Source organism: Echeneis naucrates, chromosome 1 (assembly GCF_900963305.1).
Source record: "Echeneis naucrates chromosome 1, fEcheNa1.1, whole genome shotgun sequence".
NCBI lineage: Eukaryota > Metazoa > Chordata > Actinopteri > Carangiformes > Echeneidae > Echeneis > Echeneis naucrates.
In genome coordinates this window covers 1252400-1277494 of record NC_042511.1, presented here as the reverse complement: position 1 = coordinate 1277494, position 25095 = coordinate 1252400, and the positions used below count along the sequence as shown (strand labels likewise).

The following is a 25095-nucleotide window of genomic DNA, read 5'->3' as shown; positions in this document are numbered from 1 at the left end:
GCAAAGGTGCACCTCTTACATAAGGACAACTGAGGAGTGGCAAGAATGTTGGTTTTTACCATCATGGTTTTATTTCTCTTGTGGACTTTGTTGTCAAGAACAAAAAAACAAACAAACAATTAAATCCAACAACATGTGAATGCTTCAAATATATCAAACACGTGACCTTCACATTAGAGTTATTCAGCATAACAACTGTGCCACACCAGAAAAAATCTCTTCCTCCTTTCAATCAACATTTGACTTTAGGTTATTTAATTCAGAGTTTACATTTAAGCAGCAACAATTAATAGAATGAGTCATTTTTAAGGATTTTAAAGGTGACAGTTTGTTGTTGTTTTGTTGATCCGACACAAAAAGACATTTGATCCCGACTCGCTCTGCTCTCAATGATGTGACCAACAGAAAAACTGATTCATAATGTAAATAAATGTCCTCTGCAGCTCTAGTTTGCATTCTGCAGGTCCCTGAAATATGTCAAAAAAGCAAAAAAACAAAACAGGGAGATAAAAAGGTATAAAAACAGAAAATTAACAGCTTCCTGTTCAAGTAAAGGTCTCAAATTAAGCAAAAACTAAAAGGCTTTTCAGTATCATGCAGGTTGGTTCATCTGAGATGATCACAGTGTTCAAAAGATTTAAACTGTTCTCAATCATCTCGTTTGGCTGTCTTCATTTTCTCTGAGTTAAAAAATGAATCTGATTTTGACTGCAGGAAAGGATAACTGATGCATTTAGACAGACACACAAACGGACACCGTCACCATAGCAACAGAGAGTAGCATCACGCTCAGGAAAGAGAAACAGGTGTATAAATAAAAACCAGGAGACCAAAGCGGCTCCCCTGAGGAACACCGCTGAGGCCGGACGTCGTCGTTTCTATGGCAAACAACCTGATTATCTTCATGGCTGTTCGATCCCGGTGATCAGAGGTAGCTTTAACAGATCAGGTCTCCGACGTCCACCTGCTCCAGGTGATGATGAGGATCTTTTCCACGTGTAGAACTACATCACTTCCTTAAAGTCAGTCCAGAATCCACGTCCAAACCTGAACAATGTTTTTCTGCTTATAAAACCTGAACTGGGTCTGAAACATGAGGCCAAAGCAGAAGAGCCTCACACCTGTTAAATTCTATCTAAACACCATCAGGGGACAACTCCACTGAGATAGTGTTGAAGTCTATGGGAAAATGTCCCTCCCCCTCCTCAGTTTTCCTGATGAGTTTATGGTCTCAGTCTGCAATACAACATGATGTTCATTTTTTAAATGATGCTCCATTTAGAAGGAAACAGACCAGGAAGGAGGGTTGGAGTTAGGGGGTGGGGCTACAAATGGTACCATCGAATCAGGAGAGAGAAGGAAGGAATTTAGATTTCCTCCTTTTTAGTTATTTCTAAAATGTTCCCTGACCATTGGTCCTTTTGTTCCTTTTAAAAGTTGACAAAAGTTTTTTGGGGACTTGTGTGTCAGACCTGCTTTCAGCTTTGTGCTGTGAAAATAATTCATGAACGTGATCTTAATAGATAAAACACGAAGAGTAACTAATCAGGAACATTTTAACAAAGGAAAAATATCTTCCACCTCACACGAAAACTGAGCTGCTGCCTCGCAGGAACAGGAAAGTGACAAACTCCTCACCGATGGCTTTTTGGATACCTCAGACCTTCTGAGTTGAAATAAATAATTATTGTGGAATTAAGATTGTACAACTTTCTATTTCTGTAGATAGCAGCATTGTTTCATCATTAAAATAAAAAGAAACTAAAAGTCAAATATGAGCAACTTTAAACTGTGTTCTGTAAATGAGCTGACGGAGGAAGCAGCTTTAACAGCATCAAGTATAAAAACATAAGGACCCCCCTAACTCAGTGTCTTTCAGTCGCCCCCCCACCAACCAGCCGGTGGAAGATGGAGCTGTCACTTTGGAGGAGAGCAGTCGGGGTGTCGAACTCTGCCACCTTCCCGCCGCACATCACCAGCACGCGGTCGCAGTCCATGATGGTGTTGATCCTGGAGACACAAAAGCAGCCGTGTCTGTCTGTTGTTGGAGTTTCACTGAGCTTCATGTGACCCTGAAGATGTCTCACCTGTGTGCGATGGTGAGGACGGTCTGCTCCCGAAACTCCTCTCTGATGGTCTGTTGCAGCAGTTTGTCCGTCTTCTGATCCACGCTGGCCGTGGCCTCGTCGATACACAACACCTGCATGATGGGAAACCAGAGCAGAGACAATAACCGACAATCGGAGATGGACACAGACCAGATTAACCGCTGAGCTAATTCGTCACTAAGAGTGAAAATAGAAAAGAAACTACAGGAGTGAACATCAGCTGGAAGGATTTCTGTGTAACAAATGTATGAAGCCACAACTGAAACTGAAGTTTTAATTCTTCGTTTGTTCACTGAAACGTGCAGAAATGTGATTTTAGCCTCTGTGGTACAAACATGTGAAGAAAAAGATCCATCCGACATCGAAGAGGGCTCTCACGCTCAGGCAGAGTCCAGACCAGCTCAGATCCCCCAAACATGCTTTCTGCCGGTTTGACCGCCTCAGAAAAGACCTCAGGCCTGTTCAACCAGCAGTGCCAACCACTGTTCCACCGTGCCGCCAAACACACAAGCATAAACACGGTGTGGTTAAAGGTGTGGCTGCTCGAACTATTTACACTCTGCATGGGGACAGATTCAGCTTTTAACACTTCAACTGATTTTATGGAAGGTAAAATGAACTTTATTGCCGTTTTAACTAGAGTGGAAGAAGGTCAGTGTGAATATAAACACGTCTCCTTTTTCTGCTGCTGCTTCATGTGACTGTCTTTGGCATCAGGATTTTCAGGATCACAATATTGTGAGTCGGTAACAGAGTCAGAAGGAGCCTCACTGAATTGTGTTTTGGACCGGAGCTGGATGAGCCCGCTGTCCGAGCCATTAACCACAGAAGAGAAGATTAAATCACTGCGGGAGGATCCTGGTTCCAGATCCGACTCACCTTGGACCGGGTCAGGAAAGCCCGGGCCAGACACAGCAGCTGCCTCTGTCCCACCGAGAAGAACTTCCCTCTCTCTCCAGCCTCAGCATCCAGACCACCTGACGCACACAGACACACACAGAAACCAAACACAAACACACAATGAAACCGTGGAACAAAACCAGCTGCAATCATGTTTTCGTTCATCTTAACAAGAGACTGAAGAATGCAAGACTTTGTCTCTGCCCCCCTCCATCACTGTCCCGCTGGGGGTACAGATATACAGAGACAGAGGACAGGACAGGAGAGGACAAAGGTGTAAATGAAGACACGCTGTCCTTTCAGCGCTGAAGGAACATTGAGTTGTGAGTCACGTGTCGCGGTCTGAACCAGCTGAGTCTCTGAACACAGGCGTTTCCTCGTCTAACAGACACACCCTGCCTCTTCTGAATATCTTTAATTCACTGCATCAGCTTGTTGTGCCCCACCCCCGGCTGTGTCTCACCCATCCTGCTGACCACGGAGCTGAGGTGACACTGATCCAGGACGTCCAGCAGCTGCTGGTCTGACTGACACCCACACGGGTCCAGATTCTCCCTGATGGTCCCGCTGAACAGGAAGGGGTCCTGAGGGATGATGGCCAACCTGGACCTGCAGAGGGCGCCACGCACACAAACTGTCGATCACCTTCATCGAAAATCAATAAGTTCATGATGAACGTGTGTAGCAGATTTTATTCATTCTTTTTATATCATTTGTAAGATTCAACATGTATTTATTATGTTCCTGCGTGACAAACACTTCCTGATGATGATCTGCACCTCCGGCCTACCTCAGCTGGCCCAGCCCCACCGTGCTGATATCCAGCCCGTCCAGCAGGATCTGGCCCTGGTTCAGCTCCACCATGCGGAACAGGGCCAGGAACAGGGTGGACTTGCCAGAACCCGTTCGTCCCACGATGCCCACCTTCTCCCCGGGTCGCACCACCAGGCTGACCCCGTCCAGGGCGTTAGGAAGACCATCCCTGTATGCCAAGACCGCACCACGAAACTCCAAAAGGCCCCGTTCAGGCCAGGAGGCGGGCAGCTGATGATGAAACAGGCATCATTACATATTTGATAAAAACATCTAAGGAAAGCAAATAACATAACATAATTGAACAAAACTAATATTTTGCATTTTATTTACCTTATTTTAATTTATTAGTTAGCCAGCTCACAGAGTTCTGTATTTCAGTTACAAATTTTCAAAAAGGCGTCAGCTGATTTGTGTGATCAACAAAGTCTCGTGTTTCTACATCTAAGAACAACGTTGATCTTTTCTTCAGCTGAACTTTTAAAGGGATTTTATGCCAGAAGAGATGAAGCTCGGTCTGACCTGTGCATTCTGGTGCTGTGGCTCGGTGGGCAGGCCGGTGGAGTACTCCTCAGTCCGCTCCACGCTCACCAGCTGCATCTCCGTCTGAGTGAAGCTGAATATGAGTCCGGACAACAGCGTTGTGATGGACAGAGCGTAGGACAGGGACAGACCCACCAGACCTGAGTGGGACGACCCATGATATGGGGTTGGACGTTTCATCTACTGCTGCAGTGACAGAGAGCTCAGATGCGGTCTAACCTGGATCCACAGAACGAAACTGGTGCTGGACGACTGCGATCACCGCGAGGCCCGTCACCACGGCTACTCCAATCAGCTGAAGGCGGATGTCCAGCCACTGCATGGCAGCGTTGCTGAGGAACAGGCAGCGCTGGTTCTGCTCCAGACGTTTCGCACTCTCCTCCTCAAATCTAGAAGAACAGAAAGACGAGTGGAAACATCGTAAAAGCGGACGTGACTTTGTGAGCATGATGTCAGATTTGAAGATGGAAACTGGCACCAGCAACAAGAGGAGCATAAGGTTCTCTCACCTGATAGAGCTGCCGCTGGCCCGGATGGTCCCCAGCCCCGTCAGCGTCTCAGAGAAGTGCGAGTAGATGGGTGACAGGGTGAGGCTGTACAGGCGCTTCAGCTCCCGGGAGGTGTGACGGTAGAAGTGCTGGGTGCGGTGGTAGAGCAGAGCCAGGGGCAGCAGGGGCAGCAGGACCCAGGGCAGCCCGTAGCTCATCACCACCAGCATGCCCAGCAGGCCGAAGATGTTGGCCAGGAGGATGTTCAGGATGAAGGGCAGGCTGTCGTCCACGCTGTACAGGTCCGAGGAGAAACGGTTCAGGATCCGGCCCAGAGGGGTGGTGTCGAAGAAACTCACTGTGGCCTGGGGGGGCAAACATTATTCAACAATCACAGTAGAACATCATCAATATTAGTGATGAACTCATTTTTATCTGGAAGAGCAGCAGCTGCTTCGTTGTGACATCACAAAGTTGAGGAAGTCCTGACTGACAGGCTCTGAGCTCTTTGAGACTTTCAATGAATTTACACCTGCTTTATGTCACCATTATCATGGAATGAATTGTCCTGTTTCTGCTGCCCCCAGGTGGCCAGAATGCAGCTCACCTTTGACATTAACATCGATTGCTTTGGCTTTAAAGCTGCTGTGTCGTATTGTAACGGCACTGAGCAGTTTGAGCTCAGCCTGGTCTTCATCAGCTCGTCTGGAGTCACCAGCCTGATTCCTATCGCCTCAGAGTGCAGATGACTCACCTTGAGGATGCGATCCAGAAGTCTGTTGTGGATCGCTGTGGCAGCGCAGATGGCTCCGTAGGCAAAGAGGAAGGCTCGGAGGGCGGTGAAGACGGTGTTGGCAGCAGCGATGGAGCTGTACACCATCAGGTAAAACTTGACATCAGAGCTCATGTTGCTCGAAGGGGACGTTTGCAGAGAGTGAAGAGGGGACCTGGAAGAGTTTGATTAAAAAGGTTTCAGATATATTTCACAGTTCAGAAAGATAAAGCTTGTTTCTGTTGATAAATCACAGGAATTTTATTAACAGTGAATTTATTTGGTTCATAAACTCAGATGATGATCAATTATGTGTTATATTTTTTAGAGTTATATTATAAAAGGTACATAAGCAAGCTACATCCTTCTGGAACCATCTTTGGAAAGCACACCTGATAACATGTTGTACGTCTTAGGACTACAATATGTACTTATAACTATGACTTAGCTGTTTTATAAATTATGAACAAAAGGTACATCCAAATATATAACAAACATTATAGAAACATATATATATAAATGTTACTGTGTGGAGAAACTTGCTGCTCATTTGTGTTGTCATCTTTGAATCTTGCACAAAAGCCAATTTATTCCCGTTAAATAAAAAAGAAAAATGGTTGTGAGCATGTGGACATACATTAAACCTCCAGGTGAGAAAAGCAGCAGGTGAGAGGAGCCGAAGGAGCCTGTGAAGGAAGCGTTCGATGTGGTTGAGCCGTTGTTCTTCAGCTCAGAGATCCAGTGAGATAACCACCAATCAGAAATGTTCTTGGAGGCTGAACCACACAAAAAAAAGGAAAACACACAGCAGCAGTTTCTCTGTGAAATATAATGTAGATGCAAAAGAGGAATCTCCTAAATCAAGTTTTGAGTGGAGATCAGTTTTTTAATCCACTTTATACTGTTTGTTTCTTTCTGTCCTTTGAGTTTCATCTGTTGTGTAAATAAATAAAATAATATTTTAGCTGCAGTCCTGAAGACCAGAACAATCTGCTGATGTTTGCTGCGTCCCAACCTTGCATGAGGAGCAGAGACATGAGGACAGAAGACGCCAGCACGCCGCCCACAGCGACCCAGTACGTCTGATAAACTCTCCACGCCAGCCCGCCCACCTGCTTCTGCTCCGCCCCCAACGGGTCAGCATCGTCATCCACACACAGATCAGGTGGGAAGCCCAGTGCGTCCTCATCCTGCTCACCCCCATCTGTCTCAAACCAAGAAGAGCAGCGACAGCAGCTGGATAAAAAGAATACGCTGTGTAGAATAAGAATTAAATGGAATAGAATGAGCTGTACAGTGAATTTCAAAAGTGCTTCCATGTAAAAAGTTATTATTATTTAAGATTCTACATTAAGTCCAGATGATAAGAAACAGGGGAAAATGGTTAGAGTTAATCATCTGGGCAGCAATGAGTTCTAGTCTGCAAATAGCATGTATTAAAAATGAATAAAAACATCATCAGCTTTTAACTTTAGAGTCTCAAATCGAAGCACTGAAGAACAAAAGCTTTGTTAGCACAGTTTTTATCTGTTAGTTGTCAGGAAGACAGGAAGTTGAACGTCACCTTTCTCTTTAGCGTTGTGGTCATTCTTCCGTTTTTTTGGCACTGCCTCAACCAAAGGAAGGATTTCGGCTGGTGAACCTGTTCAACAGAAACATGACGGCGCAGCTTGGATGAAAACATGGAACTTAATTATCTGAGTAGAATATGGGCACGTTTCCCATCACCCCACTTCACATGTTTCCACTTGTTTCCTTTCCCACAGGTCCTTTAATAAACAGACACGCTGAAACTAAACAATCAGAAAAACCGAAATAAAGTTATTATTTGCAAACTATAAACAATTCCTGTTTTGTGCCATGACACCCTCCAACAGATTTCCTGCTTTTGTATCAGTGCTGCTGAATTTTCATGTCATGTTTCTGATGGATTTGATTGCAATTTTTGCATTAATGTTTTGGAATCAGCACAATAACTATTGTTCTTAACGGCTTTTAAATTAAACTATTTCCTGCAAATTAGTTTTAACATAAAATACATCTTAACTGACACTGCAGAAAGTAATTTAGCAAGTTTTTTTTTTTTTTATTCCGCCTGCAGCAAATAAAATATACACAGCAGTGAGTTATTGAATAACGTTACGTTATGTCATACCGGTCTTAATTATTGTTCCGTTGTCCATGAGGACCATCAGGTCAGCTTTGTCCACAAACTCTATACGGTGTGTGCACAGGATCCTGGTCTTTCCCCTGAGAAGTTCCATGATGCATTTCTGCATCAGGTGTTCAGCCACGTCTGTGTCGACGGCTGCCAGCGGATCATCCAGGAGGTAGATGTCTTTGTCCTGGGAAAGGAAAAGATGGATTCATGTGATGTCTCAGGAATGCTTTGAGGGAACTTCCAATGTTTCTAAGAATAAAATGAAGCTATGACATTTTATACTCAAAGGTGAAAGGTCAGTTTCACTGTGACAGCATAATGAACACAGATGTGGAGATTGTGATCATATTTGTAGTTCAATATATCATCAATGGATCACATCATTTTTGGTGAAGGAAACAACCAAAAGGAGATGATTCTAGTTTTTCCTTCACTGTGATTGTTATAAGTTATGAGGGATATTCAGTATTCTACTTTTTGTAATTAGGTCAGTAGTTTGTGAACAGCTTCTTCTTTGACAGCTGCAGGAATTCAAACCTGTGACGTCCCTGAGACGAGACAGTCCACTGAACCTAAATCCAACCAAGCTAACATGTGCCTTTCTGCAATAACTTCCAACACGAGTCACTAGCATGATCGCGTTTTTAGAAACTGCTGGTTTCTTTGCAGACTGAAGCTGTCTGAGCTTGGGGCAGATAGTCGGCTGGTGCTGAGAACTGACCATGTAAACAGCTCTGGCGAGCGCCAGCCGAGCCTTCTGTCCTCCACTCAGAGTCACTCCGTTCTCTCCCACTTCTGTTTTGTCACCGTTTGGCAAAACCTGCGGAAATATTGGAACACAATTTTATTTTCAAAAGTCAAATAGTCATATAGACTCACTGCAGAGCACTTCTTCTGTGGTTTATAGCTGAAAGGCTCACTGGCATCATGCTGACTGGTGGAAGAAAGCCATAGATTTCTTTTCAAATAGGCACAATGTAAATATGTTTCCCTGTCAATCACCCACCATACGAAATAACCCCCGCAGAGATTCTGTAGGTGATTAATAAGAGAAGGTGAATATCGTACATTGAGGTCATCTGAGAGAGCGCAGGCCTCGATCACCGCCTGGTAGAAGTGGGGGTCGTAGTCTTTGCCAAACAGGATGTTTGCTCGTACCGATGCATGCTGGATCCACGGCTCCTGAGCGGCCAGGCCAAAGCCGGCCTCTCTGTCTGCCACATAAACTACTCCACTCAGCCTGCAGGAAGAGGAGGAACATAACAACAAGCAGGAACTCCAATCAGATGTACAGTCACAACATGAAATATGGATTTAAAACAAAACAATCATGTTTGTACCTGTTGAGTTCTCCTGTGAGAGCAGCCAGTAAGGAACTCTTTCCACAGCCGGCCTTCCCAACCACAACGACCAGAGAGCCCTGAAGCACGCAGGAAAATGCCAAAGAAATCATGACAAACACATTTCAATTTCCAAAGCGGGACTTAGCTTCTTTATTGGAGAACATTTGGAATGAATGTTTGATGAACCAAAATAGTTAGAAAATCAAATAGGACGTAGATAAAAAAGGATGTTTTCAACCTTAGTTATGTGAAGGTTGAGGCTGTGCAGCATCAGAGACCCTTTAGTAGTCTCAGTTTCAGTTTCAGCTTCTCCCTCTTTGCTCGGGTCAGGAGCGCCAGGACTCTGCCAGGAAAATGTCCCCTGGCTCAACAACACCGACGTCTGACTGTCTTCAGGAGAGACTGTGGACACGTGTTGTCTCAGCATGATGCAGCCAGACTTTTAATACTTTCTGGTTAGTGAGCAGAGACTAAGACAACACACAAACTACAAAAGCAGCAGTTTACCCAGCGCGTAGTACGCCTGCAGGTCCTGGTTGGTCAGTTTGAAGAAGCGCTGGATCCGCTCCAGAGACACTTTGGCCTCCAGGATGCCGTTTAGGACCCACGGGAAGCAGTTGAGTGGTATGATCAGCATTCCCACCAGAGCCAGCGTGGTGAAGACCTACAGGTGGAGACACAGAGTTTTATTCCCACCAAACACAACACATAAGGTCATTTCACACCAATAAAAGGAATTCTAAAAAGTGTTTCTCTGGACTGAGCACTTCCTTTTAGAGCATCAACACAGAATCTCAACCTGATTTATACTCAAAGACTACACGGATGTCTACAGTATGAGACATCCAGCCTGTGATGAACCCCGAGAACGTGATGAGCCAAAACATGGATTTGGAGAATAACGACACCCCCACCGTTCTGTCTGTAGGGTGACTTTATAATACGTCTGTTGCTGTATGAACACACACTCAAGATTTCCCAGCATGCATCAGCACCCACCTTGGCTGCTGTCAGCTGGTTTCCCAGCATCACATATGTGACGAAGGTGAGGATGGAGATGACCACAGGCAGCGCGGCCCAAGTGTACACACACATGGCATCCAGGTATTTGATGGCCTTGAGGTGAGACAGTTCTTGTTTACGACGCTCGGCGACCTTCTGGGTGAAATGAGGTTCCCAGTTGTAGAACTTGATGACACGAATGCCAAAGAGGATCTCTGTCATGAGCTGAGTATAAAAAACATGTTGCATTATTCATGTGGTGAACATGAAGCCAAACAATCCCATCAATCTCAGATCAACATTCTCACCTTAACACGGCTGTCCTTGTGCCTGAGCATGTCTTTGTTGTTGCTAAGGATACGGGAGGCGAGGAACTTATTGAAGGGCACCAGCAGCAGCGCCACGCCCAGCCCACTGAGGAAAGCCACGCCCACTTGCAGATACAGCAGGTACAGGGTGATGGAAAACCTGAAGGGGAGACTCCAGAGCTCATGGAAGCTGCTGAAGAAGTTGCCCACGCGGTCGGTGTCCGTGCTCATTAGGTTCACCACCTCTCCCAGTGTGAAGCCGGTCAGGCTGCTGCCGCTAACCCGCAGGGCTTTGCTGTAAATGGCCGACACCAGAGCGGCGCGTGCTGACAGCGCCACTTTGGACACCTCAAAGACAAATATGTTTCTGAGAACAGAGGAAAGAAGGGTAGTGACAAACAGACCCAGTGCGCACCAGGCACCGATGCTAACCGGGGCCCCTTCTTCCTCCATAAAGTTAACCAGACTGCTGAGGAGCAGGGGGCCTGTGAAGCTCAGCATGTTGACCACCACCTTCAGCACGCCCAGCATGTAATACCGCAGGCTGAAGGCTTTGTGCAGCACCCTCAGCAGCCCCACATCCCCTTCCAGCTCCAGCGGTTCCTGCAGACTGTGTGAATTCCAGGTGCCGTTCAGGAGGTGTCTGCTGACCGGCCTGGGCCACTCATCCTGCCTGCTGGCTGCTCTCCCCCGTCTACAGGCTTCCCAGCACTGGTGGAAGTATCGACAAACCACCTGAGTCCGAAGCTTCCGAGGAAGATGGCAGACATCAGCAGGTCTTTCCAGCTCCCCTCGCTGCCCACGTCTGAGGAGAGGCGTCAACCACAAGTAGAAGAGTCGAGAGATACAGCCGCTTGAGTCTTCGGCCACAATCTCACCTGTATCTTGCTGAATGCTCTCCTGGATGAGCGGGGATCCGTCCACCATGTTTACATGTAAGGCATAGCCAGCATCACTTATGCAGGGAAACACAAATGCCAGGAGGTAAACCAGAACAGGGAGCGTCCGTGCTGAGGCAAGGACAAATCGTGCCAGTTTAAGAGGTTCTGTGAGGTTTAAATATCCTTCAGTCTCACAGTAAACCATCAAGGTGATGACAAGGTTTGGTGCTGACAGAAGGACCAGCAGAAACAGCAGTGGGGGTCCTCTGGTTCTCCTGAAAGCAGTTTTTTGGAGCACTATTATGGCACTGAAGTGGACCAGCCAGGCCAAGATGGCACAGCAGTCAGAGAGAAGATCCAGGTACATGTCGTCCTGCTGGAGGATGCTCACCAGGATGACATCTGCAGTAAAGAGCAGCACAGCGAGCAGAGCGGACACCAGCCTGAGCGTCCATCCACAGGGAGGAGACGTCTGAAGAAGGCTGCATCTGAGGAGCAGAGATCTGATTATTCAAGGTAGACACAGATCTCACTTTAAAATCTTTACCTCAACAATAAAATCCAGTTTGCTGTTGTATCAGAAGTTGCATTTTCATCATTTTCAGGCATTAACATTTGAGCTTCTTCATCTTAAATTCCTTAACATATCAGCACTTGGCCACCAATAAGTGAAACTAGTTTCTTTTACTTTATCAGGAGCTAAATAATCCTTTTCCCTCTAATCACGGCCCTTTACAGCACATGTTGGGAAAAAATACCGTCACATTTAACAATGATTTATTTTTCTTATCTTTTAATTCTGTCTATATCCGTTTCCCTTTATACACCCAGTGGCTCCAGGTGCTTAGAACCAGCAAATAAAATAGACACTTGAATGAAGCTGTGACTAATTGAACCAACTCTAAACAAGCTGAATTTCATGTATTCCTTTGTGACACATGAATAAATCAGAGTGAACTCCACCTCATGCTTTCAGGTGAGACATACCTTGCCATGCTGAGGTAGCAGGCGCTGAAAATCGCCATCCCAGCATGAGGCAGAGCTCCGAGGACGAGCTGATTGAAACAGGCACCGATGTGTCCATTCTGCCACAGAGGGAAAGGATTCTCCTCGTCTGTGTGACAGAGGCCGGTGAGCAGCTCTGCTGGGCCGAAGTCACTCATCCCGCCTCTCATTTCACTGCTTCATTGCAGAAAAAGTCTGAACAGGAAAAAAACATCATTAATTCCCCAGAAAAAGAAATAAAGGCACATCAGGAGGGACACAGAAACACTAGACTGGAAACTTAACTCAAATTCAAATATTCTTGGTCAGATTCTTTGGTTTCTTATTCTTAAAGATGAGGTACAATATCACTTTATCATCCACACATTGGCACACATCACAGCATCGATTGTATATTAGCAATTTTATGTTTTAAACAGAAAAAGGGCTTGGTGTCAGTTGGTTCATTGATTAACTAGTTAGTTAAATTTCCAGCCTGCTGATTCGGTACTGACCTTTAATCAGTCCAGCAGCAGGAGAGAGGAAGAAGCTGCTGAACTCAGATGCTAAATGTTTTCCAGCCTGAATCAGCTGCCAACACAAACGTAAACAAACGAGGCTAGCTGACTAGCTTAGCTAACAGAATGTCAAACTGTTCGGCTTGTTTCACCGGAGCCGCCATTTTAACTCAAACATCCTGGAGCTAAAAGGGAAAAGACAACTAAAAAAACAAACAAACACCAAACTCAAGTTGTGTCAAAGATTAATTTAAAAAATACAAAAACATCTAACTATGGACGATTCCAGCTGACAGGACTCACTGCTGTCGACTCCTGATGACGTGTGCATGTAACGTTTCAAAATAAAACCTCAAAATGATAATTAATATTAATAATTGGTATCAAGACAGGACAAATATATAAAGTACAGCATATCCTTATATTATTCTGTTGGAGATTCATTTTCTCGTTCACATTTTTCCTTAATAATTCTTAATTGTGTGAAAAACAAATCTTTTCTCTTTATATATGATGGAAAAATGAGAATCAGAAATAATAAAAGAAGCAAAAATGACTTCTTTATTGAGCGGGTGACGGTAAAAAAGGAGCAAACTTTATGTTTTAGCACCTTTACACAAGTTATAAAATGAATTGCTGGTTCTCTGAGTTCTCCTGATGCACACAGGAACATAATTTGACAGAACGCCTTGGAGAGGGAGAAGCATTTCCATCACAGAAACCAAGCAATAGAAATGTCTTAATTTGGAAAATTGCATTATGTTTAATTACACTTAAGATTAAATTCACAAATTGTGGAACCTGGGATTTTAAACAGTGCATGACATTAGCATGTTAAAAACACAAAAGGAGTTTTATAAATGTTACCTGGAATTAGACAAAAGAAAAAAAACATCATTAAATACTGGGTGCAGCTATCTAAGGCATCTTTAATTCAATAGAAAAGTTCTTATACAAAGCAGGAATGAAGCTATACAATGTCACATTATATTTTATTCCTTACTCACTGTACAGAGTCCATTATTCTTCAGGGCTGGCCAAACCAACCACAACACTAGGCAGCTTAACTTTTGTTTTTCAATATCCTACATTTACTGTGTCTACCAGACACACACTGTATTTACATATTTAGACATGAAATACAAACATAAATATGAGCAGGCTCTGTCTATCCAACCCAATGGCATCGCACCTTAAAAAAATACACCAAATATTGGCCAGCTAAGCTTTACATCGACTCTCAGCCCCACGGAGCACTTCACCAAACTGCTTCAAAGTGCTTGAAAAGTAAATCTGACTTGACCTGAGCTTTTTGGTCAAATTTCTCTGCTGTGCAAAGAGAAGTAGTTGTTGTTGGATGGTGTTTAGCCAAGCTGCACCATCCATTTAACATGTAGATCACAGTATTAAAACACGCCACAGTGAAAGTGTAACTACCTGCTGCCTGATGGAAACGAGCTAATTTGACCAAAGAGCTTGTTTAATAATTGTCAGCTGGTCTATTTTTCGTAAATGAAAAGAAATCTCAAACAAATCCAGGCTTCAAAACTGGCTGATGACCTGTACATCTTCATTATATCATTGTATCAAAAACGATATAAGCAGCAACGTTTTTCTTGTAAAGTGAATTATATTGAAGTAACTTGTATGAATACTGTACAGGAGGCCTAAAGTTGGTCATCAGTATATCAACCAAAAATCAAAAAAGTGTGAATTCAGAATTAAAGCTATCGCATAGCTGGGAAAAAAAAGTATGTGTACAAATGAACTGACTGATCGAATGCCTGAGAAAGCTTTTGTTTCCCTCCTCCTTTTTTTTTTTTGCATCTTGTGGCGTGATTGTCAATTCAGGCCAAACATTTAAAATCCAATTATATTTAAAGAAACACAAAATCACCAAATCCAAACTAATCCAAAGCAGAAGAGCTGAGTTACCCTGGAATTTATCTTTGCTTTTGTTCAATGAGTGGCAGGAAGGGCTGAGCATCGTTTGGTACAAACCTTTTTGGACACTTTGTGTTTCTAAAATGCATGCCACAAAGCAAAACTCTGTTGGATAATAAAAGAAGAAGCTGTTGTTAAGCTGAGAAGATAAATGTCATCCCTTCATTAAAAAAAAAAAACAACAACAATATTGTCTGACTTTAAAGGAAAGGTAAACAGCCTGAATGTGGCTGAACGCTCTGCGGCCACATCTTAGTACCAAAGATGTTGATGTCTGACACCCAACCCTTGATGTGAGCGTACCTGCTGCGGTTTCCAAGCTGGACAACCAACAATGCAACAACCAGGTGTGAATATCAAGATGCACAACAGAGTGACTGAGTTCATCAGCAGGTGATAGAACGTCTGGCTATTAAAATGACACTGAATTCAATCCTGGGGAGACTCAAAAACCCTTTAAGGCCTAATTTCATCACACATCTAAAAAAAAATAAAATAAATAACTCTTCATTTGGAGCAGAAATCAACATAGAACAAAGGAGATGAAGGTGTGGACGTGTTTGCAGCATTTCTCTACTGGCAGTTTTAGGTAGTTTACACACTGTAGTTTCATTATTGTTGGACATGATCATCACAAACACACAGCTTGGACTTATCAATACAATCTATCAAGGAACCACAACAGCAAATGAACAAAACCCAGATTTGGATCCAGAACTGTCAGCGATGTGTGATCATTTCTGGGACATAGGTGATCTCCCCTCTGGTTAATAAAGGTGACAGTGAGCTTCTGTTATGGGTTCTCTTATTAATGGAGTTAAACAACAGTCATCTATTACTCTCCAATTCTATGTTTTCATTCATAATAAAGTTGAATTTGAACACAAACAACTCATGAAAATCATTAAATGTAATTTTTTAAAGTGGTGAAATGTTCTAAAAACTATTTAAGTCCATTCAAACTGTCTCCATGATCGAATGTGTAATGTATTTAAATTTTACTGTGCTTGTTTTGTTTTTTTTTTAAACATATATCATATGATGTGTTCACATTTTTTTTTTGTTTTCCAATTTTAACACATTATATTTCCAAGAAAATACCTTCTCTAGCATCACATATGCCTGAAATTTGTTCCGTACCGTCGTTTCTCACTAATAAATCACCATACAGCAGACTTTAGCAGCTCTTGGTCTGTTTGTTTGTTAATTGGCAAAGTGACCTCTGGCCTCGAACTGCAGATCTAAACCTTCACAAGACTGAACTCGTCCTGAAGTGCTGCTGATTTGCTCTTTGAAGAGTTGTGGCAAACCTCCGCTGTACCATCAGAGCAAATTAATACCTGTTAAAATGTTTTTATATTCTTAGTATTTTCTAATTTGTTCACCTGCAGTTTGAACTTAAACTGTTGTTTGACCTTTCTTACTTTTTGACATTTTATGGGAAAAATTGTTTATTCTCATTATATTATTATATTAATACTATGTATAACTGTGTGCATTTTCATAATTTAGCAATAGCCAATGTAAACTTTTAAAGGGGAGTCTTTTGTAATGGTTCCCAACTATTTGGGTAAACATCTCAAACACAAATAAATTAAAAGCAAATTGCCATTCCACTGAGATAAAATACATTTATGATTCATTTACAAAACATGGCGTTAAATTATTTTCCTTTTTTGGTTTTTCTCAGTCAATTTCGGAGAGCTCCAGGTGCTCCGCAACAAACTAAAACCAAAGCAGGAGTTAAGGGGGCAGTGGGGGGGTCGAAACCGAAGTGATGAAGACTGGTGAGTGGAGTCCTGTGGTCTTGGGTGTCGTCGTATGAATGATATTCCTCCCCAAGAGACAAGAACAGTGAAGCCTCTCAGTCTGAGACCTCCCCATCTCGTGGACGTAGGATCTGATTCCACTCAGACCAGGATGGGGGTGGGAGTGGGAGGAAGGTCTTATTAATAAATTTGCTGGATTAGCTTGAGGTCCTCCAAGAAGGATTTCTTTGTACACCAGACGCCACAGTGTCCCAGAGGAGCGACAGGGACTGTTTGTTTTGGAGTATTTCCCATTATGGGAAAAGTCGCACACCGTCCATCGGTGTTGTCTCCTCTGCACCTCCGTCCTCTGACGGTCTGAAGTCTCTGAGAGTTTGTCTGGATATATACTCAGTATACGGTCGGCTCACAGGTTCTTGGTGTTTATGTGAGTCTTATAATGCTTCGCCAGGTGGTCACTCCTCATGAACCGTTTCTGACACTGACTGCACTCAAAGCGTTTGTCGCCTGTGGAGGAAAAAGAAGAGAGTGAGAGAGGTAACTTCGAAAAGACAGGCCTGGGTCAAGACCACATTTGTTTGTTTGTCTAATAGAAGGTAACTCCTGTCTTGTCAATGATATCAGTAATAATGATGAGGGATTGCCAGTAGACAACTTCTTAAAAAAATTTCACGGGTGAGGCAACAATTATAAAAACTCCTTTAGGAGCAAAGTTGTTGTATTTGGCTAAATAACCAGTAACGCCAACATAAAATCTATATCTGTTACTGTGAGTACTTCTTTCCTTACAGTGTATACTTATATAAACCTCAGGTAATTTGATTCGGATTTGTCTCTTGTGTAATTAAAACTACTTTTTGTTTACACTTCGTCTACAGCACCTGTGTGCGTCCTGGCGTGCCGCTGCAGCTCATCGCTGCGTGTGAAACGTTTCCCGCAGAAAACCCAGTTACAGACGAAGGGCCTTTCACCAGTGTGAAGCCGGACATGAGCTCTGAGCAGCGATGTTTTCCTGAACGTCTTTTCACAGCCGGGGACGTGGCAGATGTGCTTCCTCTTCCCCACCTCCCCGGCCCTGCAGTGCGTCCAAACACACATTCAGTCAAATACACACAGCTCAGCGGCAAAGAGAATATTAAATCAAAGCATCAAAACCACCTTTAAAGCACAAAAAGGTTGATGAAGTTTTGAATTTGACTATCAGACGAAGAAACTCCATCATCACCTTGTCTTGACACGCTCACCTCTTGTCTGCTTCCTTGCAGTTGGGGCAGGTGCAGGCCATGCGCCGCTTCTTCTCCCCCGGCTGTCCGGGCAGCTCCAAAGTGAGGGTCTGGTCTACCTGGATTGTGGGCTGGCCCTGCGTTGCCAGCTGAAGCCCTCCGCCCTGCATTGTCTGCACCGTTAAATGCTGCTGTCCTGATGAACCCAGAGACAAACGCAGCATGAGACAGAGCAGGGCTCCTACAACAGCAGCCTCTTTGTAATCTAATTAGACGACCAGCAGACTGCCGGAGTTACCTTCAACAGGATTTCTAATTAATGATTAATGCCAACATTAACATAATACAGAGACATGAAAGCAAAGAGTTCAGAATATATTCTAACCAGCTGGAGCAGCAAATGGCAGTCTAATAGTCTCTGTTTGCATCAATGCATCAGGGCCTCAGTACTTAATGCACACACAGCTAGTCCATGTTTTTCTAAATAAACACTCAAATACAATATCTAACTTTTAAATGTCACAGAGGATATTTTCTGCTCCTGATCCCTAAGGCTTCTTTTGGCAGCGTAAAGGGCGACAAAATGTTTCTTCAATGTTAATTTTAAGAAAACTAAGATATTTAAGAAGTTTTACAGAGAAACAGTAAATGCACAGCCCAGGAGAGTCCAGATCACGGAGGTGCCGCTGTGTGGTCACCAACTCACCCCCTGCGTTGGTGATGGTGACAGGAACTCCCTGAACTTGGACCCCATTGATGCTGATGGTCTGCACTGCCTGGGCCGCAGAGGGAAGCTGTGACGTGTTCAACGCTATCATCCCACCTGCTGGTGCAATTTTCGCCAGAGTCCGCTCCTTCCTGCCCCCTGCTAGTGTCTTTTTGGTGCTGACTGGTGGTGAGGTCGTAGTGGTGGCCACTGACGTGGTCTGGGTCTGGGTCGTCGTCGTGGAGGCCGAGTCCTGGAGCAGAACCGACTGCCATTCGCCAGACGGCGTTTTGAAGAGAATCTGAGGGAAGCAAATAATCAAGTGTTTTAACTGGGTGAAATTATGAATGAGATAAAATGAACAGATGCATTGAGCTATAATGTCCTATTGATGAACGGTAATTGCTGAACATCTGTCAGTTCACTGCTGTATATGCATACTGTTTTTTATTGTACCTGTGTTGGTGACGGATCCGTCGGCGTGACCTGCAGGTTAGAAGGCACCGACTGCCTTTGTGGGACGGGGGGCAGCGTGGCAGAGGCGGCCTGCACCACTTTCAGAGCCTGCTGTGGGATCTGAACCACTTGAGGTTCCTGTTTGGGTTGGACCAGCTGGACCTGCTGCACCACAGCTGGCTGCCCGGGACTCTGCACTATCAGTAGGTTGTTACCAGCCTGGAGGTGAGGAGACAGGAGAGGTTACTCTGTGATGTTCAGCTGTTCATTCGGCATTCAGCCAAAACTCACATGTGGAACGGTGTGGCCACGACGGAGAAGGAGAGGACTGGGTGTGTCGGGGTTAAAGTAGCTGATGTACAAGGAGGCTGTGGCAGATGGAATCCACCCGTGGAAATAATATGCCTCCACTTTTTATTTAACCTGCATTAGTTGAAGTTTTGGCCAGTTGGGGGCAGCAGAACAGTACAAGTCCTGTGTTCAAATCAGCAGTTCACCAGCTATTCTCTCACAGGGATTGATATTTGCTGCTGGAAAAGTGGCTGGAAAAAAGCTGCACCACCATCCAGAGAGCAAAGAATATGACCAAAGTTACAGAGAGGTTACTGAGAGGAACTTCATATTATAAAATGTAATTATAGAAGCTTCTTGTGTAACACAGAATAGATCATGGTACCCTCCAACAGGACTCAGGACTTGACTTCACCCAACAATGTTATAACAAATTCTAAGCTGAAGTGTTTTGTTTGAGGACCCTGAATCATGAATCTTTTAACTGTAAAGCCTTAAATAAGAAAACAGGGTCCCACTTTTGTGACTTATTATTTCTGGCACTTTCAATTAAACCTCAGTAACCTGATTTCACTCTGAATGTAATAAAGTAAATTAGGCCCATCCCCAATTGTTGGCTGAATGAACATCTTGCGGGTAAAAGTGATCACAGTCAGTGTTCAAAGTCACTTCAGTTTCAGGGACCTCAGATTAAAGGCTTTCTGTAGCAACAGCAGGCTGATGTACCTGTATGATGTTGTCTCCGGCTTCGATCACTATGGTCTCCATCTGCTCTGGGGACGGGGACGCAGCCTGTGCAGGAGGAGGGATTGGAGGCTGAGCAGCCAGAACCACTTTCTTCTTCCTCCCTCGTCGTCCCTTTCCAGGGGTAGGAGGGGCGGCTGCCGTCTCTGTGATGATCTGAGTCCCGCCCACCTCTCCGGTCGCCACGTTCAGCGGCAGTGTGAGGCCGCTGGGCAGCTGCACCACGTTTGCAGCAGAGTTGTTTGGCTTCCGCAACTTAGGGGAGGGCTTAATGGCTACTGTCTTCTGCGGTGTGACCGGAGTGGTGGCAGCTGTGGGGGCAGGTACAGTCATGGGAGTGGTGATGATGGCCTGGTTGGTGCCTGGTATGAGCTGGATCTGACCGCCCTGTGGCATCACCTGGATAGTCTGGGGACCCTGAAGCTGCGGCACCACCTGGTACTGGATGTTGGTGGGAGCTGAGGTGTTGGTGCGAACCGGGCTCTGCTGGATAGTGAGGACGATGGGGTTGCCAGGGGCCGTGGAGCCCAGGCCAGCAGGAAGTTGGATCACATTGCCCTTGGCTGAGAGAAAACCCAGGTTTTTGGGCGGAGCGGGGGCGATTGGAGCTGGCTTTATAGGAAGGAGCCTGCGAGGCTGCGGCTGTGCTGGAGGAGAAGTGACAGGAGTCTGAGCAGCAGGTGGGCCGATCTTACTACAGGTGGCAGCCAGGAGGGCCAGAGGAGAGGGCTGAGTGTCCTGCAGGGAGAAAGGCAGTCAGATACACAGTCTGTACGAAATCCAAACAAAAAACTAGGTGAACAATTGGAGATTAGATGATGGTGAGAGACAAGAAGCCACACCAACAGGTTAGCCTTCAACTTCACATCACACAAGTGGTGTTGTAGATGCTGACTTTCCACCTGCGAAGATTTTGTGTCCTTGTGTGGTTCATATCTGTGATTGTCAAACTGCAGAAAAGGAAGCATTCTGCATGAAAGTCACACCAGACCACCTGATCCACCAGCTGGGATGGAAAGGCCTGTCTGCGAATTGGACCTGCTCGGCCATCGAGTATCAGAAAGCTTTTGACCTGATCTTCTGGTTTATCAAAGTATAACACTGTTTAATAGAAATTGTCTGTTAAGAATTTAAACTGTGAAATGAAGAAACAGAGAGGCACTCACTGCTCATTTTACTCTCAGCAGAGTAATAATAATAATAATAATAAGATTTAACCCAATGTTCCTGTAAGACGATATTGAGTCATTTGATTTAGAAAAGCTATTAACTCAGGGTTAAAATTATTTTGTTACACCTGCTTTCCTCAGAGTTGCCTGCTCAGATATTTAGTCTCATGTGGAAGTCAGCATGGTATTAAATCAGATCCCACTTCATGTTTGAAATGCTCAGTGAAGACATCCTTCCAGTGTACAGCCACACAAGGGTACGTTGAGCTAATGGAGTGTGACAGCAGTGGAAGAGTTCAACTATGCAGACAGAAAGAAGCGAGCAGAGAGCAGCAGTATCTGACTGTAACTCACTTGTGTGGTAGCGGTGGAGGGCTGAAGGTATTCACTGGGACTGACAGCAACAGTGGTGGCCATACTGTCCTGTTGTTCTGGAAAACACAGACATAGCAGAGTTAGAGCGAGACGGCTCAAGGACATCACAGGACAGAAACAGATCTGAGGACGGCAGGCGCTGTAATGCCTCACTGTACTCACCATACGACCGTTAAATAGCATCTGTTACACTAATGAAGTCATTTGTTATGCTAATTAGTGCATTAACTTTAATTTATCCTGACTGCACATGGGGAGTACTAGACTGACTCTTAAAGCACTGAGGTGGTTTCAAGAAAATATTTTTCCTCAATATTTTAATGTCAAGGAATAATAATTAAGATTAATCCGAATGCACAGAATGCAAAGTCATTGTAAAGTGCAGGGCTGGAAAATTTAATCTAAATGTATCTGACAATGCAATTGCAAAGAGACAATATTAAAATCACAGGAGCGTTAGATAAATATAAAGTAGACAAAGCACATAAAGATAAAATGAGTTAGAAATGAAATTTAAAAAAATGAGTCACGGTGCTACAGAGACACCATAGATCATATTCACATCATCATTTTCATATCGTCTTTCCAGGGAAACTAAAATAAAATAAATACAAGTAAAATTGCAATTGAAATGGCTTGGAAATTATTTCTTTGCGGGGGTTATATGTGCAGCCAGTGAAATGTCGTGGAAGTCACTATGTTGGGACATATTTTCCATAGTTCCTTATTTACCAGCTCAAAATAGGTCACAAATAAGTGCACTGTTAGTCGTGTTTCCAAAGCTTCCTGTGTTCTTAACTATCGGGACTCATTCTCCACTTCAGTGGCATCACAATAAAACAACAGTGACCGAATCAAGTTGACCAACCACCACTATGATGGTTAATCTACTGTCAACACCTTCTTAGTTGTAAAATAATTTCATATCTCTAGCCAACAGCTGTCTGGGAGTCAGTCTATAAAGCATGCTGTGGAAAACAGTAACATAAAGCAGCTGATGAGGCTCAGACCTGACACCAGTGTGCTCCATTAAGCACTGCACTGATAACTGTTATACAGACCTTAAAGTGTAATAAACCTTACTGATTACAATAAGTCTGACTGTGTGCAGCCATTTGGTGTGGGACATCCTTCAACAAAAATAAGATAAGCTGCTATGTTTGTATGAGCACTAACAAATATCCAGCTACCCATGATTCAGATGTTCTCTATGCAACAAAATGCACAACTGGACTGCAGTCAAATACACAATGGGAGGACTCAATTTATTGAGTATATTATATTTGTGTTTCACCAGTCAGCATAAGTACATTTAGGGCAAGATGCCCAATGGTTTAAGAGCAGGGTAAATCTTCAGCACCAGGCAATGCTGCCTAATGGCCAAAATAGGCTGAGGCTGTTACTGTCAAAGGGAATCACTTTAGGGAAGTGGTATGCTCATGATACATACAGAGTGACCTGTTCCAGCCACTAATGCATGAACTGCAATACAACCTGTACACAAAGCACAAGTACTGGTTTTAATAATATATATGTATACTCAAACTCATTCCAGTGCATTGGACAAATTAGACACAGGAAATCACAATCTGTGATTTCATTTGTTATATCACGCAGCGTTCAAGCTTCGGTTGATATTTAGGTTAAACTCAACATCCGTCATCATTCACGAACGTGCAACAACTGACTGTCAGAGATGTAAGAAATCAGTTGAGCTCGAGGCATGCTAACTGGCACACACTTGATATCAAACAGCAGGTGACACCGACAACCACAGAGCACTGTTCTGGCAACCAGTAATCCTGCCGAGACGTGCAGGGGCTGCTGGGAAATGACTGAATAACCATGGATCTACCAGACCTGCAGAAGATGCTGATTTCACACTTGTGCTGATGCACATTAAAGCTTGACTGTTTCAGGTCATAAGTCTAGTATTACTGCTGTTGGTTTTAAAAAGATAAATACTTTGCCATTTTAAGAAAAGGATGGGATGTGACTATTGCATGAAAAATATGCATAATTTTGCATATATTTATAAAACAAGTAAGACTAATAATATCACATTTGGCTGAGACAACACTTTGTCTGGCCTGGGTTTGCATAAGATTAGTCAGATTTCACTAGCCAGCAGAATCAGATGCTTAACTGTGATTCCAGTGCAATGGGAACACGTGGAAGGCACAAACTAAGGCTTCATTACTACTGTACTCAAACACAGATTCTGAAAGCACAAAGGATAATCCGCTTAGTATGGGGGAAATATCTGCCATACAAAAACAGGTCTATGCTACTTCATTTAACACCACTGATCTTTGCCCTGACAGAAAAGTGGCTGTGTTTTGGCTGCAGAGCTCACAGGAACTGTTCCCTCTGTCAGAGCTGCAGGATCCACGGTGTGAAAGTATTTCAACTGTCAGCTTGCAGATACATATGAGGATGCACTGCAGCAAAAAAACAAAAAACCAAAAAACAAAAACCAAAATCATCAGTTTTAGTAATTTTGCATTCACCACCAGAGGTGCAAGTGTGTTTTAAATCCCTGCCAGTAATGCACAAAAAAACAGAAATAAAGAAACCGGGGCGGCCTCAAAACAGCGCCGCCATCAAACACATACTGTCTGTTTGGTTTGCTGTGGACGAGCCGCTACTGTTAGCTAGCATGCTAACAAGCAGCAATAACTGAACCCGGGCAGGCTACAGTGGCTAGCAGCTAGCTCAAGCTAATATGCTCCGTGTGCAGTTTCATTCAACAAAACAAGGCGGGGGGTCGTAACTTAAACCCCGTTAAACAATGCACTGCTTTTTGTTGAACGGACAGGACGGGGCGATTTCATTGTTGTTATTATTATTATCATTATTATTTTGACTTCGTTTTGGGAAAAGAAGTAAAGGAGCAGCTACTTAGCAACCGTTAGCATAGCTTGCTAGCTGCGCGTAAGCTAGCCGAGTCAAACTCTTTGATAACGTTACAGAAAAAGGCTGCCCGCCTTTCCGGAAGTGCGATGCTGATTTCGGTGCACACGGCCGCCCGGGTGGCCCCTCAAACGGACTCATTCCTGCCGCCGAACACCGGGCGCCTCCGCGTTCAACGCAGAAAAATAAGGTTTAGCGAAGTAGAATGTAATATAAACACCAATGTTTTAATTCCTACCCACCGCTCATGACGACATTCGCTCTCCGTGAGCCTCGAACACCGAGCCCAGGAAGGAGCCCGCCCGCGCCGCTGCACCAATCAGCGGGCGGCAGCGCGTTGAGCGAAGGCTGATGTAACCAATCATCCCGAGTCGTCGTTGTGATTGACGTTTAAGTAGACCAATCGCGATTTGTACTTTAAAGACGTCAGCTAAAGTTTGACGGTTCGACCTATAAGATACTGGTATTACCCTTAGGGGGCGGGTCCAGAGCGTAAATCGCCCCCGAACGGGTGGTTGCCCTATAAAAGCAGCAGGTCCGCTTCACTGACGGCCATCACGGCCAATGTGGACCGAGCCCATCAATCCTCCGGACGGAGAGCAGCCTGGAAGTGTGTGTCCTCCTGAGACACAGATGAAACACTCAAACATACAGATTTCCTCTCTGCATGTTTGACATCAGGGA

The 25095-nt window shown here is 44.3% G+C and overlaps 2 protein-coding genes across 3 annotated transcripts; both read right to left on the bottom strand.

Annotated features, from left to right (window-relative positions):
- Nucleotides 1-56: 56 nt before the first annotated feature.
- abcc10 (ATP-binding cassette, sub-family C (CFTR/MRP), member 10) lies at nt 57-13119 on the bottom strand. Its single transcript, XM_029516355.1, has 22 exons — nt 12819-13119; nt 12307-12519; nt 10439-11807; nt 10128-10355; nt 9636-9792; nt 9367-9530; nt 9126-9205; nt 8854-9025; nt 8507-8605; nt 7780-7969; nt 7189-7266; nt 6640-6828; nt 6262-6400; nt 5607-5799; nt 4874-5217; nt 4584-4753; nt 4344-4504; nt 3799-4052; nt 3472-3617; nt 2988-3085; nt 2088-2200; nt 57-2010 (listed from the first exon to the last, which is right to left on the bottom strand). Exons 2-22 carry the CDS (start codon nt 12492-12494, stop codon nt 1866-1868), a joined length of 4677 nt encoding a protein of 1558 aa, XP_029372215.1. The 5' UTR covers nt 12495-12519; nt 12819-13119; the 3' UTR covers nt 57-1865.
- A 606-nt stretch (nt 13120-13725) lies between these two features.
- Nucleotides 13726-24688, bottom strand: sp2 (sp2 transcription factor). 2 transcript variants are annotated; one of them, XM_029524518.1, is made up of 8 exons: nt 24654-24688; nt 21478-21554; nt 19937-20692; nt 18920-19138; nt 18464-18764; nt 17779-17953; nt 17416-17609; nt 13726-17041 (listed from the first exon to the last, which is right to left on the bottom strand). In XM_029524518.1, the coding sequence occupies exons 1-8, from the start codon at nt 24658-24660 to the stop codon at nt 16941-16943; spliced, it is 1830 nt and encodes a 609-aa protein (XP_029380378.1). In that variant the 5' UTR covers nt 24661-24688; the 3' UTR covers nt 13726-16940. The 2 variants fall into 2 exon arrangements, with proteins under 2 accessions (XP_029380378.1, XP_029380296.1); XM_029524436.1 differs by lacking the exon at nt 24654-24688 and having other exon boundaries at nt 21478-24639.
- Between the last annotated feature and the right edge of the window lie 407 nt (nt 24689-25095).